Source organism: Spea bombifrons, chromosome 2 (assembly GCF_027358695.1).
Source record: "Spea bombifrons isolate aSpeBom1 chromosome 2, aSpeBom1.2.pri, whole genome shotgun sequence".
Classification (NCBI taxonomy): domain Eukaryota; kingdom Metazoa; phylum Chordata; class Amphibia; order Anura; family Pelobatidae; genus Spea; species Spea bombifrons.
This window is the reverse complement of record NC_071088.1, coordinates 108,971,314-108,992,885: the sequence shown is the minus strand read 5'-3', so window position 1 is coordinate 108,992,885 and position 21,572 is coordinate 108,971,314. Positions and strand designations below refer to the sequence as shown.

The window sequence follows — 21,572 nt, the reverse complement described above, 5'->3', positions numbered from 1 at the left end:
ATCCCCTAAGTCCTTCTCATTTAATGATTTCCCAAACACAACCCCATTTAAGGTATAGTTTGAACATTAATTTATTTTCCCCAAGTGCACAACTTTACATTTCTTATTATATCTCAATTACCAATTGGCTGCCCATTTCTCCAATCTGACCAAATCAGGGAAAGGAAGTAATCTAGTTAAGACTGTGTTTCCTTACTCTTTGGCAAAACCTCTGTTCTTCTTCATACAAGTGACAATTGCTATATTCTTATAGTATTGCTGTTGTAGGAGCATTATAGAATTTGTTTTATGTAATCTTCAACATTACGTAGAGAAATAACTAAATATTTAAAGAAATGCATTGCAGCAAAGAGTCTGTCCAAAGGAAACATCATTTCTATTGTGTTTGAATGTCTAAACCTATACGGAAATAATACTTTTATCACGAAAAATTGCTGCACGCATGTGACACGAAAGCAGACACTGATAGATCGTTGCCACAGAAACTTAAAAAGTTTCTTAACATTTATATTTTGTTTTAATGTCATTAAACCTTCAGAGGAAAGGATAAAATAACAGATCTGCTTTGGTTTATTTGCTCAACAAGCCAGAGAATGCAAATGGACACCTTTGACGAGTAGATTTGCTAAAGGTGATAGATTTATCGGCTCGATAAATTATTGCTTTTATGTTCTCTTAGGTCTTCTCTTCAAGCATGTTTTATTACGACTACTGCAATGGCCAACAATAGCGTTTGTTCATTTTTTTTAAGACCTAGACTGGTTGCAAAAGAGCTGTGCAGAGAAGCTGTGGAGGAAGTGGTAACTGTGTTAACATCTCTTTGACTAATCAGGTGGCGTTGGAAATAGGGGAAGGTTTAAAACACCATAGACACCAACACAAATTTCCATATAAAGACATCTTTTTTCAGATCACATCACATTTGTCACTCAAGTAACTTCCTTCTTGATACCACAAGCTTGACAAGTTTTCTGATCGCACAGGCGTGCTTTCAAGACAACCTATTGTTTGCTGCCTCGTACAGCCTACAAGTAATACAAGGTAAGGAGACGGAGCAATGGTAACTTTTGTCCAATAAATAATATATGATGGTGGTAGGCTCTTAAACCCATGAAAAGGATAAATGTGTTATCTTACTGATGTTTAGATTGGCATTTTGTGACTCAACAGAGCAGGAAGCCATTGGGTTCTGCAGTTATGCAGGAAGCCTGTGGTAAGCCAGTGCCATGGCAGTGAGTGAGTAATAATCAGATGGCACTTAATAGGGTTTTTAAAAGTTTGTAATGTTCTTACAACTACACCCATTAACCATTGAAATGAAAGAATGCTTTCAAGATAACAAACACTGGGGCACTGAAGGGTTCTAGACAGCTCTCAGTCCATTGTGAAATATATTTGTAATTTCATTATCTTATACTTTTAAGTCAATGATGTGTTTATTTAAATCCATATATTCGTTTAACTACCACACATTCCCCTCTTGTTGTAGGTTTCTCTCTGTCCTCTCCCAGTTGTACAATGAGGTGTGATAGATTTGAGAGGCTTCCCTATTTTTAGAGAATAGTCTTAGTTACTATATTATTGAATAGAAGTATAAGATTTACTAATATCTGATAAGTTTAAAGCCTGAGTCAGCTCTTTCATGGCATTTTCAAGCTGCAGAACACTTTGCAATATATTACATTATGAAGGTGGTTAATAAGTGGGGCAGCTTCCCAGTGGTGGAGGCTAATGCAGTTAGGGAATTCATGTGGTATATACAAAGCTATTCTGAATCTAAGACAAGACCAAGGACTGATTAAGGTCTGATTCTTTACATCAGGAAAAATGAGTAGACTAGATGGGCCAAATGGATCTTATCTCCCATAAAATTCTATGTTTCTGTGTAAGACATACTGGAATAGATGCAGAAGAGGGCCCTGTTTGTGCACATTTACAGTCTTTTAGGAGGTTGAGGGATCATAACACAGAAGAGAATCACACTGCTTGTGAGATGATTTCATAGTAGCAAGGTTGATATGGAAAATGTAGCATTGACATCTTGAAGATGGAAGGAAGGATGGTTTCATCAGGATGCAAGTTGAGGGCATTCGGAGGGTAGGTTACATTCTTCTCTGAATAGTTTTTAGTTTTAGCAAGTAGAGTTTGTACTACACTGGTAAAATCCTAAGCGAGTGGGAAGAGTGATAACGGTGGAAGAGAGACGCAGTAACACAGTTACACAGGCTTGGTAAAACATAGAAAACATCTGCTTAGAGCCAAGTGTCCATGTAATAAACCTTTTTCCCCAGTGTTTTCTCTACATAGCTCCTATTATATAAATGTAATATCATCAGAAATTATTCATGGCTCTGTCACTCCATAAATGCTGTTAAATGGAATATGGTGTGTCTGTGTTCACTCTACTGATTGATAAGACAAAATTAAGGTGTGTCATAACTGGATGCATGTGCTCAAAGGTTAAGAACTTACAGAAGTTATCAGTGATTGGCATACCTGGGAACTTGTTGGCTCGGGCTACCCGGGGCCTTCCTTTGTGGGACACAGCCAGGACTGCCCACTGACATCAGTGGGTAGTCCTGCGGTTGTTGAGGGTGGTCCCGCTGGTGTCAGTGGGTGGTCCATCCCATGTTAGTGGGTGTTCCCGCTGCCACTGGGGAAACACCCCTATTCAAAGGGGAAATGAACAGAGAGTTGGTAGTGTCAAGACCATGCTCCGGTGACCTGGAGGATTCAAGTGTTTCAACCCGGAGACTTCCCAGGTATGGTAATTGGACACATAAATTATTATTAGTATTTTTTTCTATAAATTTGCATCTCTGAACTGCAGGGATTTTAATGAGTAGACATTTAAGTTATTTTCAGTGATTTCATTTTTTGCTGAATTTACCAGTATTACTTAACTATGCAGTTCTGCAAACAAAAATAGCCTTTTGCTAGGAGGACGTTGAAACCATCCATGTGGTAAAGGAAACAGGAAATGGTTAGCACTTTAACGGTTATTTTTTTTCTTCTGGTTTACGAGAGCCGCTGACTTTGGGTGCAATCCATTTTGATTAAAGAAAAATGCAACATATGTAATGGAGATGATTCACAGGTTTCTGCTGCAGAGTTTGAGAAGAAATTGCAGTAGCAGCACCAGCCATTTTGTGCTGTCACTATTCCTAATTTCATATACTGAAAAAGCACTAACATTATCTTTCATTAATGTGTGATGCTGCATGCTGGTTTAACCTGTTCGTGGCTGTATGGGAAAATAATTTGTTAAACTCCAAAAAGGTAGGTCTTTTTTAAAAAAAATGCATACTGTTTGAGGTTAATACCCCCCCAGTTTTGCGGCATAGGGACTGCCGCCCCCTTGGACTTGCCGCTCTGTGCTTAGTCGGCCTAGGACAGAATATGTCACTTGACGTACTGTACTCACTGCAACATTTACATGAGGAACCAATTATCACAAGGCCACATGCAGCTTTTGGTGTTTCTTCCCCTTGAATGCATACTTGTCATGATGGCTACATGGGAGAAATAGCAACATTGAGCTGGTGGGCTTTATCAGCGTGATAAGCCCAGTAATTAAGCAGCCAAAGACACATTTTGAAAACACATTAAAAGAAAGAAAATGTGTAAAAATACATAAAGGGAATAGAACGAGGGTTTTGTCAATGAGTAAGTTCTTCATATAGCACCCTGGTGGCTGTAAGTGGAATTGTAAGTAACAACAATGATTTGCTGCGGTCCAAAATATTAAAATGAGAGAAGCCCAAAAGGGATATTTTCACACCTGCTCCTGGATCGGCCTAGTGGAAGGAATCTGTAAAATTGCACTTTTACATCCTCTGCTAGCATGGCAGTGCCTAAGGGTACTGGGATTTAAGTTCATGTCTTATCATCCATTCCTTTGAGTAGTTGCAGTTTAGTGCCCCTGACACTTGTTATTCTCACATTGGTTAAATGTGTCACAAAATGGTCACCACTGGATGATGCTGTTGGACAGAGGTACAATTGTGTTGGAGTATCCTTTTTGGCATTTTCTTCGTGCTAAATTATCTAAAGAAAAGTTACAAATTAAAGTTGCCCCATCTTTTTTCAAACATGAAGCCACAACAGCTCCAATGGCACATTGATGATATTTCATATTGCCTAAAAACAATATTATCATTGATGACTTACTTGAAGGTCCACCAAACCTCACTACTAGTTGGTAGCTGTCATTTTGAAAGTATGACAAAGGGCATCTATGCCAGCCACCACATATACTGGGGGCTATAACTATAATTTGACCATGTTTAGAAATAGCAGACTGTTCCCACAGAATTTGGTACACAATACCTCCCAATAGTCCCAGTTTTTGTTGGACAGTCCCAATTTTTGGGCACTGTCCTGCTGTCCCGAGTATGCTTTGATCGTCACTGATTAAACTACGAAGCTATAATATTTATGCAGGTCTGATTTGCAGCACAGGCCTCTACTGGTTCTCCCATGGGGTCACCTTGCAATGCTCAGCTGAAGGTGTTTGCCAGGAGGCTCCTTGGGTAAGGTGGGTAGGTGTCAAGTTTCTAGGCCAGCTGCACTTCTTTCTGGGGCTAGCCCTGCCAATCCCTACCTCTTATTACACTCCCAACACAGGGATCACAATGTGATATGGGTGAAGTAAAATTTCTGCATGATTTCTGTCTGCTTTGGAGATAACATTTTTCAGGAAGCATAACCTAATGACATAGTTTAATCTAAATCTGATTTAATGTTATAATTAATAATAATCAACTCCTCCTCATCCAAGTAGTCCTCTCTTGCTGTCTCACTTCCCTCTTCAACACTCAAATAGATTGTAAGCTTACAAGAGGAGTTCCCTCTTCTCCTTTTGTACCAGTATGTGTTAAAATGTACAATGTCATTTTAAATTGCCATTTATTTTCACTGCCTTATATTGTAAGAAAATCTGCTGGTGATATAGAAATAAATGTAATGGAATAGTTGCAAACATGTACTTCATCCTGGGTGTCTCAGCCAATGTTGTGGCAGGCCAGCGTTATTGTTCATTGTATGTTTGATGCTATAGAAATAAACTATATAAAGGGATTTCCCAGGTGTCAGTGTAAAATTGAGATTTCTTGAATCTTAACAGCTTTATATGTCCTTTGATCTACCCTTTATGTTATGTATACATCAAAAATACTCTGTGTAATCAATTCTGTATAATCAATCATAATACTGTATGATAAAAAAACTAATAGTTTATTGTGTATAATGTTCAGTTGAGCTCTGAATAAGAGAAGAAGATGGCATCAAAAACACAGATTACAGATGAAGAGATGGAGGAGCTAAGAGAGGCTTTTAGCAAAATCGGTAAGTCCCTTGGCGTCTGCACCTTGTGCTGATGCATACGTTTGCCCTTTTAAGAGCTGATCAACAGGTTTAAAAAACAATGAATCCAAAATACAGTTGGTATACTGTAACAGACACTATGAAGTGTTTATGGTTCCTCTTTAGTATCAGACAATGATACATATCTCTCATGGAATTCTGATGAAGAGCTTTTCTCTTGAAAACATACATACATGATCACATACACTTATACCTAGACATCCATGCCCACATAGACATTCATGGTTACATCCATACATACAAACATACCCCCTCCCTCTTGCCCGCACCTCCTTACCTATCCTGCAGCTTTCGATCCACTTTCAGATGCGGTGAAGCCTCGGTTTCGCAGCGGGGTCACGTCACCCCGCTGCATGTCTGTCTCTTCCTCCGTGCTGGTTCATAATTGTTGAAAGGGCACAGAGAGACAGGAATGAGGAGATTGGAACAACTGGTAGAGAGGTGGGTCCCCATCGCAGTTGCAACCGCTGCAACCCCTGTAGTTATGCCACTGGCCGCATAATAGCCATTTGTACATGTTCTAACTCTGTTAATTCAGCTCAATGTACTAGACAAACACCCTGACTCCATATCATACTGTCTTGTGGTAAACAATACACTGGTTCATTGTTACCCAGGTGGACACTCTGACTAATGAAAGTTTATATAAGAAGGGACTTCATAAAATCACCATACTGAATAAACAGTTTTTTGTCAATCCTAACTACATTACTGTAAACCACTGTATTTTATATTTAAAAGTTAAAAAATATATTTTTTCCATGAGACTTTTAAATTGCCATTATAACAAGGAAGGCTTCCTTCAAAATTTGATTTCCATGCTACAAAAGGTAGACAAACACATATAAGATAAATAACTTGTAATAATCAGAGTTATTATAAATCTTCTGAACAGTGTTTGTAACACAGTTTGAATTTGTATGATCCCTAATAATATAATTTTAAAATGTATCAAAATAATAAATCTAAAGATATCTGAAAGTCCCCACAAATACATATTGTACATAAAGAATAATGTAATGTAATAACTGTGTAGTTTTTTTTTGTGGCAGAGATTATTAAATCCTTTCTCGCCTAGACTTAAATTAGTCAAATTTCCTTCCCAGAAGATTAAGGGCTAGGTCTTCCATTATTTACCACAATGTAGTAAGATTAGGACTTGTTCATTTTAAATATGAAAAATATAATATATATAAATCCATGAATAAATGTCAAAAACACATGACTATATTGTATGTATTTAAACATATATATATATATATGTCAGCCAATTAAAATATAATTTATAATATAATAATATAAAATTATATTGACAGAATACAACTTCCACATTGCTTACAATATTGTCAACTAATAAATATATATATATATTAATAACAAACTTTTTTACATTTAGATACTGATGCCAATGGATTTATAAGCCCTAATGAACTGAACGATTTATTCAAAGCTGCTAATTTGCCACTCCCTGGATATAAATTGCGAGAAATCATTAAAAACGTCATGGAATCCGGAGATCAAAACAGAGATGGACAGATTAGTTTTGATGAGTTTATCACAGTAAGTTAAAATTGTCCCATGGATTCCAGTGTTATAACTTTATAAGCAATAAGGTAACGGTGGCCAACCCTCACCCATATTAAAATATTTTACGATAAACCACTTGCCTTGCTTTTTTCTGTCTGTGATACAAATATCAGCTTAATTGATGTCAAAGATTTTATCAAATGTATCTGTCATTATACATGGGATGTTAAAGTCATGTCAACTGGATGGATATGGGATGCAAGGGCAGCCTGTAAGGATTGACTTTTGCTTTCTTTAACTATGAGGGAGCATCAAGACAAATTTGATGTCAATTTAAAGATAATTTTTTTTCTAGTACTAGTAGATGTTATCTGTGTTCCTGTCTTTTGATTCCTATACAGCATAGTTTCACAATGCCGCGAAGTGCTGAAATAATTGTTTGGATGTATGCCAGATCTGTTTCGGCACTTCTAAATGGCCCACTTGTGGCATTTAGTAAAGCTGACAGTAAAGCCAGAATAGCTACATCCTTATTAAATAATAGATACAAACTCTTCCCATAGGGCATTCTTGGCTGAGTAACATTTATTTAGCACATTTCAATCACTGACTTAAATTTGGCATTTACTGTACTTGTGGTTTGTCTTTTGATGTTCTTAGGTTATTCATGATCTTAAAAGCTCTGATGTTGCTAAAACATTTAGAAAAGCCATAAACAAGAAAGAAGGTCTTTGTGCAATTGGTGGAACGTCTGAACAGTCCAGTGCTGGCACCCAGCATTCATACTCAGGTAAGAACAATACTAACGACAGGGGAAGAATATTCTTTGTATCATCTGAAAAAACAAATCTTGTAGTGGCTTTTAGATTGAGCAAAAATACTTAATAATGGGCAAAAATAGCAACAGTGTCTGATACCTGATGCTACATGTACTATTTTAGTTAGAATAAGCAAAGCAATTTTTTTGTTATAAAACATAGTATTGTGTTTTTTTACGATTTAATAGAATATCATTATACTTGTAATGGAAATAAACACCCACCTTACAATGCAACTAGTGTTGCCTAGAAATAGTTATGAAGCTGATAAAGATTCATCAAATATTTCATATCTTTCCAGAGGAGGAAAAGTACGCATTTGTAAACTGGATCAACAAAGCACTGGAGAAAGACCCAGACTGCAAGCATGTCATACCCATGAACCCAGACACAGATGACTTGTTCAATGCAGTTGGTGATGGAATTGTTCTTTGGTAAATATACAGTTACATTCACTGTCAGTTTTAGTGAAATGTACAGTACACATCATTATTATCAACAGTATTTCCTGTGAGTCAGGGATTTGGCATTTAATCCAGGTGCAACTCCATGTGTTCAGTAGAGACTTAACACCAGCATGGGGTGGAAAAGCCGAACTCTAAGCAACTGAGCATTGAGTAAGCTTGCAGTGTGCTCCCTGCCAAGTTTAACTTGAGTTTCACCCACATTTCCCTTACTGGACTAGGTACTTGAAATTGGTTACCAAGTGAATAGATATCTTAAGGGGTCGTTATGTATACAATACTGATTTGCTCTCTAGAACATTGGCCAGGAGAATGCTAGCCTACATGTAAGTGGACAGAAAAGGTTTTGGGTAAAGAAAACATATTTGGAAGTATAGTGTAACCTATTTTAATAAACATTTCTGATTGCATTAATCGTATATGTTTTTAAGGAATCTTTTCTTTTAATCTTCAGCAAAATGATTAACCTGTCTGTGCCAGACACCATTGACGAAAGGGCTATCAACAAAAAGAAGCTAACTCCTTTCACCATCCAGGTAGATCATTTAGAAAGGGAGAAAGCTATATTAATATTAAAATTACAGTTGAAAATATATTTTGGTCACTTCTTTATAAAAGCTTTACTTTGAAGAATTCAGGGAGGAAGGTTCTTTCTTTTAACTAAAAGTTCCACAAAGATACCTGTGTATAATGTATTCATTTTTCAGTAGCTGGATACCTGGATCATCACCCTAACAAGGATTGTTGAAACAAGTTACTCTTATGGCTTAGAGACTTTACACACACTTTTTCTTTACAGATGGATGCTGTTTCAGGGTATCCATTGCTTGATTTAGCATTAAATGTATTCTGATGCCTAGATGTAAAGACTAAAGCAAGCCCAACGTGTCCAGCTCATTTCTGTTCCACAATAAAAAATTTAATTTTTTTCTAAAAAACATAATATTTTTTAGTTAAGCTAGCATTAAAAAAGTGTTTGATTACATCTATAGTTAAAGTACACTTTAATCATCCATAATTGCAATGTTTATAAAAGTAAAGCAAACATCAGAACCAGAAATTCCCTATATATTTTTCATTGATTTTGACGCATATTATATTATTTAAGAATATTTTTTGTTTCTCTTTGCATATACAGGAAAATCTGAATTTAGCACTTAATTCAGCTTCTGCCATTGGATGCCATGTGGTAAATATTGGTGCCGAGGATCTGAAGGAAGGAAAGCCTTACTTGGTTCTAGGACTCTTGTGGCAAGTTATTAAAATAGGACTGTTTGCAGACATAGAGCTCAGCCGTAATGAAGGTATGATACAATTAGCATTTCAGTAACAAAATGATTGGTTAATATTGTACATTTGACTGTATTACAGATTTGTTCTGTTGGAAGAAAAGAAGAAATAGATTATAAAAACAAAACCACGATCATAACTTTGTCTCTGTCTTTTGCACTTTCACACTTTTAGCAATATTTAGTGGATATAACTGAATTAATAAACAATGGCATTTCTGGTCCACCAGCTCTACAATTGCATTAAGTGCCATTATAGGAAAGACCAAAGTGAAATACAATATATGTAATAGATCACAGAACTGAAATCCATAATCCACCTTAGAAACATCATTTATTTTTGAAGCATTGATACTATGATCGCTGTTTCTGCACTGTATGTAGCTCTGATTGCACTTTTGAGAGAAGGAGAGAGTCTAGAAGATCTGATGAAACTATCCCCAGAAGAACTGCTACTGAGGTGGGCCAACTACCATCTGGAAAATGCTGGCTGCAACAAAATCAATAACTTCAGCTCAGACATAAAGGTTGGTGGAGAGATCAACAACTGAACATACTGACTATAGTGTCATATGTACAGTCCGCTAAACCATGCACATGGATTTATGGCTTCACAAAGAACCCCTGTGCCAAAGTTTAGCCTGTCTGCACTTGCACAGTAAAAGTAGCATCAGAGCATCCCTTCTGTTTTGTTTATGGAGCGCATATGATTACGGCTTCTCAGTGTAGAGGTCATAGTGCACATGTGGCTGAGATGGGCAAGTCTATGTGACATTTTGTGGACAGACTTTAGCACAATGTTTTGCAGTAGGACTAATTTTTTTTTTTAGTTCTGTTTGATTGTCTTTGTTTTTATTTTGGAAAAAGGGAGGCCAGTAATGAAAAGTAACAACCAACCATTGTAGAACCATGCTGATTGTGTTGCTGCAGAGGCAGTCTGAAGTTGCTACAACATTCCATTCAGCATTGTCATTTATTATTTGCTAAGTAGAATAAAAGATACTCATAAACATTTTTATTGATTTAGAAATACCTAGCTCAGCTAGATATTATAACCATAATGAGATTTATCATTAATCTGTTTTTTTTTAAATATAAAATAAATAATACACAAAGGAAATGAATGGTAAACAGGAAATTAAAAACACGAAATGTCACATCTACAATATTGAGGAAAAAACATAATAAGTACAATAATGAAATCTGAGTTGTAACATGACTTGATGCAAGTCTTCAGTTCAGTGCATTCTCACATATATGTCAGGTGTAGTTGTTTAATTAAATCTGGAGGTTTATGGCAGAGTTTGGGTTTTGGAAGTAGGACGCATGCATGATATGATTTTATTTGCTACCAAATATTTTCTTTGCTTACTAAGTCTTATATATTTTTATAAGTTCAATTGTATAAGACCCTGTACCTGAACAGCACTAGCCAATTACAGATACAGTATTGTTCAGTTCACAGTTGGATAAATTATAGACACATTGTTTTCTCTTATATTACAGGACTCCAAGGCTTACTATAACTTACTCAGTCAAATTGCTCCGAAGGGAGATGAAGAGGGCATTCCTGCTGTGGACATTGATATGACGGGACTTCGGGTAAGAGCACTTGTCCAGAATGTCAAGGCTGTACCACCCTAAATAAATTTAGTCTCATAAGCATTAGGTACTGGTGAGTTCCAGGGGCATCGTTAATTAACACTGTTTTACTCTCCACCTATACTTTCATATTGCGGTTGAAAATAGTGAACATGTTTCAATGAGAATATTTAACAATATCTATCATCCTTCCTATTTATCCACCTGAGAGTGAACCCCTGCACCCCTGATTTCTCAAAACAGATCCATTCTCCATATTTACCCAAAGTTTGGTAGGGTTATGCAAATGGACACACCACTCAACACTGCAGATAGACAAATCAGGGCAACTTTATTTTAGGGACTGGTCCCTAAAATAAGATATTGCTAGATGGCAAGGATTTACCAGCACCTTTTATACGACTGTCTGGCCTATTAATAGTAATTTTTGTAAGAAGATGAATAATGTATTGTATTTACACAGTTCCATTACTTTGAGTTGTAGTCCTACAGAACTCTTTCATAGTGTTATATACACCAACGTTCTGAGTTTCTGCATAAGAGTCACATCAGGGGAGGAAGGGGGTTGCAGAGGGGTTTAGAAGGACTACCCCCCTAAAACAGAAACACTTGGGATATATGACATTGCCTGACGTTTTGAGGAAGAACTTAAAAATAGAAATTGCAATAGTAATGTTAGTGATAACATTTTGTATAACCTTGCATTGCTATATTTGTTTTTATTGAACTTATGCTCTCTGATCCCAGGAAAAAGACGATCTGAAGAGAGCAGAGTGTATGTTGGTGCAGACGGACAGGCTGGGCTGCCGCCAGTTTGTCACAGCCACAGACGTTGTGCGTGGAAATCCAAAGCTTAACTTGGCTTTCATTGCCAACCTTTTCAACAAATATCCAGCTCTGCATAAACCAGAGAACCAAGATATCGACTGGAGCTCTATTGAAGGCAAATGGTTTATTTTTACTTTACAAGGAACAGAGTTACAAGTATTATATAATTTCATATATCAGTATGTGAAGAGAGATAGGGAGAGTTAAAGAGTGACAGAGAGAAGGAGAAAGAAGTAAGATAACAAAAAAAGGGAGAGATATAGAAAAAAGGTGGAGAGACAGTGCATGTTTTAAAAGTGTTTGTATGTTAGGGCAACTGTGTCTAAGGGCAAGTAAGCATGTGGCTGCAAGGGCAATTGTATGTCTGTAAGTATGCTTGTGGGTAAGGGCAAGCATGAATGTGCGTATGTATGTATGTATGTGTGGGCAGGCATGTAAGGGTATTGTATATCTGTGTACTTTAGAATTATTCACTCTTAACATGTTTACCCAGGGAGACTATTTAGTATTGTTTTTCACAGTACAGTAACTTATGAAAATATCCTCCATGAGCCATGTTCATGCCTATCCCTGGTTAAAATTAGTGTGTGTCAGTGTAGAGGATTAAAATAAGTGTGTGTGTCAGTATATAGGGTTAGAATAAGTGTTGGGGGTGACAGTGTAAGAGTTAAATTGTGTATGTGTCGGTGTGTGTGTGGTTGTGTGATGTTTATATGTGGGGGATGAGTGTCAGTGTACAATGTAAGAACAAATGTTAGTGTACAGAGCTACAATGAATGTATGTACCTAAGTGTATAGTATAGTATAGTATAGACTATGAAATGAATGTGTGGGGGGTTGTTGGTTATAATGTTAAGCTTTGTTTATATGATTTTTGTCAGTGTACAGTGTTAGACTGTGTTGGATGTTAGTGTATCGTGTTAGAGTGAGTGTGTAGGCTGTCAGTATACAGTGTTAGATTGGGTAAAGTGTATGGTGTATGGAACGTGTGTTAGTACATGGTGTTAGACTGAGCGTGTGTGTTTGCATATAGTGTTAGAGTGTGAGCCTGGAAGGTGGTGCGCAGAGTGAGATGCAGGGAGCAGACAGGGAGCACTTAGCTGTACAGAGTAAGGGGCAGAGCAATTATTTCATGTACCTGGCTCAGCTGTGCCTGCATAAGAATTGCCCCACATCATACTCTGTAAAGCTTCTTCACTGCTCGATCCTGCCAGGCTTTAAAATATTGCACTATGTGTAAAAGAATGGGGGGGGCAAGAGGATACGCTTGCCTGGAGTGCCGCCTGGTCTAGGACTGTCCCTGCTCTTCCTCTTCTGAAGAGGTAGTTGAACTATTTACAGGATTTCATTTCTGCAATGAAAGAGGCTTTCTTCTCTGCTTGAATAAATAATTGGTGATGTGTTTTTTTCTATTTTTTTTACCATACTGGTAAAAAAATATTTGCCAAAACAAATGTAGTTAAACATGTTAAATATGTTATTCTACTCTACATAAATAACAAGGCGCATATATGATTTCATGTTATTATAGTCTATGATTAAAACCCATAACAGAACGATTGGCAGCTAAGGGTGCAGCAGTGGTTAGTGGTCTAAAACACTGCCTGGGTGGGGTGCTTGGTCTGCACAGGCTTCCCTTGACCATTAGTTCTGCTATGTAGATAATGGAAGCTTTATCTCCAACTTTCTGTGTACATGTACAACTATATCTCTTCGATGCAGCGCAACAATGTGATGTCCCCAGTGGTTTTATGAACATTTGCAATTGTAAAAGTCCTGTTCTCCTACTTTATAATATAATATAATCATAATTTTCATATATGTAAGGCAAGGAAGCTATCACATTAAGTGTTATTTTGTTCTTTGCACAAAGATCGAGTGATAGGTAGCCAGACCGAACAGTCCTATAAACTGGTTTCTTTGTTCTAGGTGAAACAAGGGAGGAGAGGACATTTAGGAACTGGATTAATTCACTGGGTGTTAATCCACGTGTAAACCACTTGTATAGGTAAGTGTTTAATCACATTTGAGTCATCCTTTAACAAGACAAAAGAATAGTGGCAGTATCAGAGCAGGTATTGATGGGCAAAGAAATCCACAAACCTACTAGTCACGGGGGGATCTTTGTACAAATGCTTTATTTATTTATCTTTGTACAAATGCTTATTCTTAACCAACCGAAAGACTGTAAACACCAGCCATTTCTACTGAAAGCAACACTAAAAAATTTAATTACATTTATATTGACCTACAGATGGGCTGCACTTAAATTGAAATAGAATAATAATAAAAAAACACTAATAATTTAAGAAAGAGTTGTTTATGAAATGCGCATTGCAGCCAATTTATTATTTTTAATTGATCCCTCAGTTGCTTTAATATAATACCAGCATATCTGGGAAGTGTCCATATTTTGCCTGGAGTCTCCAAAAATCAGAACTGATTACAATATTATAATATATTTAACTTCTGGACTGAAGAGCATCAACTGGCCCTGCAACTCCCCATCTAACCCCCCTCCCCACCCCCCCTAGTCCTGCTCCATTCCCCCCCAGCAAATTTTACACACACCCCCCCAGCAAACTAAACACTGTTTAACCTTAATCTGCAAGATATATATATATATATATATATATATATATTTACTTTGCAAGAAATCAATCTCTAAGATCAAACACTGTACATATTGTAAAATATGTAGAATATCTGATATACACACAGATATAGTATGCATATTTATTTTAGAATTGTTTTTACATTTGTGATGTTCTACAGAGATCATGTTATCTTGTAGATAATAGACATGCAAACATGTCACTATAATAATAATAGAAGTGATACAAAATTGTTATACAATTTCTCTATTCATTTAATATTCATCGAATTGGCTTAATATAATTTATAATGTTGTTTCAGTGACCTGTCTGATGCACTTATCATATTCCAATTGTATGAAAAAATTAAAGTTCCAGTGGATTGGAGCAAAGTAAACAAGCCACCATATCCCAAACTGGGAGAAAAAATGAAAAAGGTACCACCTCATCTCTATACATTTCCAGATAAACAGTATCCACTATTGCATACCATTATTTTAATAACGCCCCTCTTCTGTCCACCAAATTACTCAATTAAGGTCCCAATGCTTACATTAAATGTCCTATTTGTTTGCCATTAGCAATTCTACCACTAGTAGTAGAAGACTGGCTCATTACTGGTTCTTAAGTGGTTAAAGTAGAAAAGAGACGTTAGCGATGTAGTTTCCCTCATGAAATGAGGTGGTCCTTTTAAGGGTAAACAGTAAGATGTAGAAACGTAAATCAAGATTTATGTCCCAGTTCTCCTTTCGTGAAAAGTTAAAGATCGTTTAAACTTAATAATTTTAGCTTTAGTGGTTTTTATTATTGCTGTGGGCATTTTTAGAAATCAGACTGTATATACTCTGAATCATCTTGTTTTCTATAGCTTTCCAATGCACACGCTTAGCCAGGGTAGTACACAATAAGCAAACTAAAGTTTTCTTAGATTGATGCTCCTCACAATAAGCACACTTATATTTGTCAGCTTGAAAATTGCAACTATGCTGTTGACCTGGGCAAGAACAAGGCCAAATTCTCCCTGGTTGGCATTGCCGGGCAAGATCTTCATGAAGGAAATCGGACACTGACATTGGCATTACTCTGGCAGCTGATGAGAAGGTACTGGACTGAAATGGGTTACTCTGGGATGCTGCTACAAAAGACTTCTAATTATGTATTTTTTGTATTATAAAACAAACAAAAAAAAACCCAGTTTTTATACCGAAATGTTGATATCTTAATTTAATCTTCAGAAACAGGAAAAAATTCTGAGGTTAAGTAAATTAGGATGGTAGAGGCTGGAAATAGCCAAGAACTTTATCAAAAGTTAAAAAGAGGGAAACGTTAAAAAAATGGAGAGGGAAAGGGGTGAGCTGGTCATATAAAACGTGTTTATGTGCATCTAAAAGACAGTTCTAAGCTTAATGAAATAGAAAACTGAAAGGAGAGGAAGAGGATGTGAATTATCGCAATTCAGGGTGGTATTCTGCTACGTGACCACATGTAAATTCCTCAATAGAAATATTACATATGGTGTATCTATTGGCAAACAAAAGCATGCTCACATAAAAAAAATTATCATTTTAGGGTATATGTACACCCATGGAATTTCGAGTTTTCTTTACATTAGGAAGTCACTTTTTCCATTATTTGTAAATATTTTAGGTTACTGGTATCTGACAGAGCTTCACCCAACTCCTTGTTCTAGGTAGCAAGCAGTGGTACAAACAGCAATCTCCTTGGGCATACCTCTGTGTCTGGGGCATCCACTAAATGCATCATATTAGATGTACTTCTGAGTCTTTATCTTCTAATGCTTGCATATGAGCCTGTGATGATGCGTATGTTTACACATGTTGACAGTGTGTCAATAGTATTACACGGGTGACTGAAAATATTTTTTTTGGCACACCTATCCAAAACTATAAAATATGCAGTTCAGTGTTTACCTATGCAGTGTCTTTTATTTGTTTACCTATGATCATGTATTTCCAATAGATTTCATATTCAAGTGATTTTTTCAAATACAAAACATTGTTAAATGTAGTTACATGAATTTGCATTCTGAGATTTCCGTTATAGTAGTTTTATTATTGTTAAAGGTACACACTGAATATCCTTGAGGGCATTGGTGGTGGGCAGAAGGTTAATGACGACACCATTGTGAACTGGGCAAACGAGACACTGAGAGAAGCCGGGAAGCAATCATCTATAAGTGGATTCAAGGTGAAAGTAACACAAATAAATTGTTTACATTTGATGTACAAATGCTACTCAGAGGAAGATTTCCCATACGGATAATACAAAAGGTAGACCAGATATGGGTGAATATTTGCTGCCCAACTAATTACACCTTAGTTTTTTGCCTGAGGTTTTTTGCCTTTTCCTGAGTCCTGCAGACACATTGAGCTCACGAAACACTAAATCATGCGTGCTGGTGAAAATCAAGAACTAGCCACTCAAACAACACCTACGGTTGATATCGTAGATTGGGAAAAATACAGTTCTCTATCATTTATGGGCATACCTTAGAACTTCATATGGTCCCCGGGTCATTTTCTTTTTTCTCCAGACAGAGGAGCGGCATATGGTCATGCCCACTCCAAGTTCCACCTGATCCTCACCACTTTCAATCCCACAAAAAGCACTCTAGGACATCATGCGTGATTAGTCCTCCCCCACATGAATCCACTCCACTCTGGGAAGTTCCCAGCAATGTTCCTATCACAGTTATTGAAAGTAATACCTTTTCCCCATATTTGTTTTTTTATATATTAAATTCAGTGAAGTTGATTATGTACCTCCTTCATAATTAAAAAATTGACACCCATAGATATACAACTACACTGTCCACTGTCTCAGCACTTTATTAGGTTAATACTTTTGTACTTTTTGCTTATATATCTCCTAATCTAAAATATTTTTCTTTGTTAAGGATGGGAAGATTAGCACAAGTATGCCAGTTTTGGACCTAATCGATGCAATTCAACCAGGCTCCATCAAATACGATCTCTTGAAAACAGAAGATCTAAATGATGAGGAGAAACTGAACAATGCTAAGTATGTATAACATCCATTAACTTTGAGCATCACAGATGAGAATATCACATAAAAATATTTATTAAGGCAAATAAGAAGTCTGAAAGGAGCTAGAAATAAGTAATAATGTGCCATGGAAGTCCTTTGGCACAAATAATAAGTATGATTGAATTGCTTATCTGATTAAATAGAACATGTTGGGGATTTAGCTTTTAAACTGAAGTCTGTAAAACTGGGAACTAGTTTTCTGCTTCTCAAATACTGTCCAAGGAAACATATTTATTACAAGTGCACTATTGTAAATATGTTATGACCAGCCCACAATATTAATATAAAGCGATACCCTATATTTTATCTCTGATCCTAAGTTCTTGTAGATTACAATAAAATTCAAAACAAGATATTATACCACAACAATAACTACTCAAAATATAATTACTGTGAAAGCAACTATTTAGATCTATGTGATCTGTGTGAAGTACAACATATAAAAATCTTCAAAACATTAACATTAACATCAGTTACTGGCTTATGGATTTAATATCCCATATTCATCCCACATTATATAAACAGCATGTTTCTTAAATTCATATAGTTTGTGTAACTACAACGATATCAACTCCAAATAACAGAACTCACTATATATAACAGAACAGTGGGTGCTGTGATTTAAATGAAATGTAAATCAAATATTAATTCACAGTAATCTGCATAGCAAATGGAAAACACAAATTACGCATATAATAGCTGCTGGCTACAACACTTATCTGAGAAAACCAATGTACATCAACAAATAGCAAAATTATTTTTCATAGGTAACCAAAATACATGTTAACTGTTTAAAATACCTTTTATACCATTTCTGGTGATAGTATGCAATATTTCCACCGCTGGCACCAAACCAGTTAACTTTTTCCAATACACTCAGAAACAACAAAACAATCTTATCTTGAAATTACAAAGTGACAAAAGGCAGAAAGCATTAATTAGCACAGAAACAAAAATTACTATATGTCACTGTACTAGTCTGTTGCAGTGTTACTATTAACAACAATTTTAAAAGAAACCAACAAGTACTCAAAGAATTACCTAATAAATTAATAAACCTTGGCATATTTAATAGATGTAAATAATGTCTAAACTCCAACAAGGGAATATACAACTACTGGATTATATCTTATGCATTATTGCCATATTTTGGGGGTACTAAACTGCAGTTTTCATAAGCCATTTTATACAATATATACAATAAAAGGTTATACTTTTATTCTAAATGTGGAAGAAGACAAAATGGATCTCTATTTAAGAACATTTTTCTTAAATAGATACTGTTATAATTGCGTAAAATATACGTAAGTGTAGCCTAATATTGTATGTAAGGCAGTGACAATGGTACACATGCTACACCAGGTACAATAAAATACGGTATATATAAAAAAATATCTAAGTATACTATACCATATTAGTCTAATTCAAAATTAATATAACAGTAGGAGCAAAGATTATAACTTGCCTTAAAAGATCATATCTATTTAAGTATCAATTAATTTCAGATATTTAGTGGATGTCAGTCTCTAAAATTAACATTCTACATTCCATGACCTTCGCTAAGATAAACAGTTTGTATTCATCAAATGACTCCTGACTGGGCCGTAACTTTAATTAGGACATACGCGATAAGAGATCTAGGTTCACCAAGAACTCCTTTGTTCTCGGTATAAGAAAATTATAACCCCTATTGGATTTTAGAGAAGACAAGATGTTTTGTTTTTGTGTGAAAAATAATATGCTTGAAAATATTTTCCAGCCTAATCTTTCTGACAATATACAATATACTATATTGCAGTGTTAGCACGTAAGGGGAATGGGACTGGAGTCGAGTCTGGTCAGAACAATTATCTATTAACTCGTTTGATCACTCGACTTCTTAGTGAATAGACTCTAGGGCCACAGTTAGATAAAAGCCCCAATAAACACCTGTCCACTAGCCATGCTCCTAATCACACACCCTGAAAATATGTGTTATTCTTTATCTAAATGTTGGAGGAACACAATAGAGTTATATAGCCCAACAGGAAAAACACTGTTACTGATAATAGCAAGCAAAAAAAAAAGATAAACTATCAGTTTCTTCTCCCAGTAATAAAACAGTCATAAATCCCTGAACACCATCTGTTACAAAATGCCTATGTGCGCTTATTTTTTATTTCCTCTGCTTCGATACAGATATGCCATCTCAATGGCAAGAAAAATTGGTGCGAGAGTCTACGCTCTCCCAGAAGATCTGGTGGAAGTGAAGCCAAAAATGGTTATGACTGTCTTTGCGTGTCTCATGGGAAGAGGATTAAAGGTTTAGAAGAATGTAGGGCCCTGCTCATTGCTGGCCCTGTAAATTTCTCTGGATAGGAATTGGTTTCCTTGTATACACCAAATGTAATATCATCAGGAAGATGAGGTTGCTTTTTTAAGACCCTGTAGCTTTTTAACACCTTAGGGTAGTGGTGAGACTTAATGATTCATTTACAGTTATGCAGACATTTTGATAATAGCTTTATAAAGAATAATATGCTAGATTTAAATATAAAAGCTAAATATATTTCTGAAAATGTACTGGTTCTCTCATAGGATGCAGTGCATTTCATACAAAAAAAGTACTCTTGTAGTTTAGCTCTAACTATCCCAACACACACAATAAATATGGAAGGATTCAACATGCAATCTGTCTTGCATTATAAGCCCATCAATTCATAGCTTTTTCACTGTTTGGAGAGACGTTTTTCAAATGCTTCTCCAAAATATCAGCAGGATTTAATGATAATAACAGGCTTTTTAAAATTGTATTTCAGCCTCTTTGAATCATTTCCATTAAAATGTATTACTTTTACCCTGGAATATATTGTCATTTGTCATTTGAGTGTTGTATAGCAGTGTGGGAATACTTTACATCTTTAAGGGGTCAGTGTCCAATTGGTGTCTGTAATGACAGATAATTACCGTATTTGCTCGATTATAAGACGAGGTTCAAATAGAGGTCTGATTACAAGACTAAGATCCAGACCCCCCACAGCGCTGCAGGGGACCCAGATTCTCCTCCCTGGCAGCCTCTGCTGCTGCCAGCACTTCTTCTGGAGCTTTCTATGACGGAGCACCGGCATCACATGACCTTCCGGTGCTCCACCATAGAAGCCCCAGCGGAAGCGCCGGCAGCAGCGGCGATTGTCTGTACGCATCCCGCAGCCAGTGAATGTTTGAGTGATGCGCACAGACAACCTCTGCTGCTGCCGGGACTTCCGTCGCGGCTTCTATGGTGGAGCACTGGAAGATCATGTGAAGGCCATAGAAGCCCCGGCTTAAGTACTTGCCACCAGCAGCGGAGGTCTACATCGCACAGACTGGGCTGCCCCACTAGACACCATGGAGTCTAAAGCACAGGTCATAAGTAAAGGGATGTAATGGTAAGTCGGGGGGGCATGGGGGCAGGGTTTAATGGTCTTCTGGCAGAGTGGCATTTAGGGGGTTAAAAGGCATATCAGGGAGGCAGAGTGGCATATAGGGTTATGACTGGATTAGGCAGAGTTCTCACATATATATATCTCCCTACAAACTTATAATTTAAAGGTAAATATCAGACTTTTGCCAGCAAATGATGTTTTCTAACATTTCTGCATATATTACAAAAATCCCATATTGGACCAATACATTAAAAGTACAGTAGCATCACATATACCCCCCTTTATAATATTTTACAATATGAAAAGATTTCCCTGTGAAAAGTTAAAGATATAGTGCCCCAAATATCAGCCCAGTAGTTAGCAACTGACATTCTTCAACATTCTACAAATGGTTAAAATAAAATCCTGCATTGGACCAATACAGTTACACACTACACATAGCCCCCCCCTATAATATCTCACAATATGGTGTGTTTTTTTACCGTGGAGTTTTAAAGATATAGCGCCCCAAATATTAGCCCAGTAGTTAGCAACTGACATTTTTCAACATTCTGCATGGGGTTAAACAAAATTCCCCCGTTGGACAAATATA

General features: G+C 36.5%; 1 protein-coding gene across 1 annotated transcript; it reads left to right on the top strand.

The window, feature by feature from the left end:
* Window positions 1–896: 896 nt before the first annotated feature.
* Window positions 897–20,420, top strand: LCP1 (lymphocyte cytosolic protein 1). The gene is made up of 16 exons (XM_053455529.1): window positions 897–1,041; window positions 5,256–5,346; window positions 6,782–6,945; window positions 7,573–7,702; window positions 8,032–8,164; window positions 8,649–8,730; window positions 9,333–9,498; window positions 9,868–10,010; window positions 10,990–11,085; window positions 11,833–12,028; window positions 13,843–13,921; window positions 14,830–14,944; window positions 15,475–15,608; window positions 16,592–16,715; window positions 17,425–17,549; window positions 19,755–20,420. Exons 2-16 carry the CDS (start codon window positions 5,280–5,282, stop codon window positions 19,882–19,884), a joined length of 1,884 nt encoding a protein of 627 aa, XP_053311504.1. The 5' UTR covers window positions 897–1,041; window positions 5,256–5,279; the 3' UTR covers window positions 19,885–20,420.
* The last annotated feature ends 1,152 nt before the right edge of the window (window positions 20,421–21,572 follow it).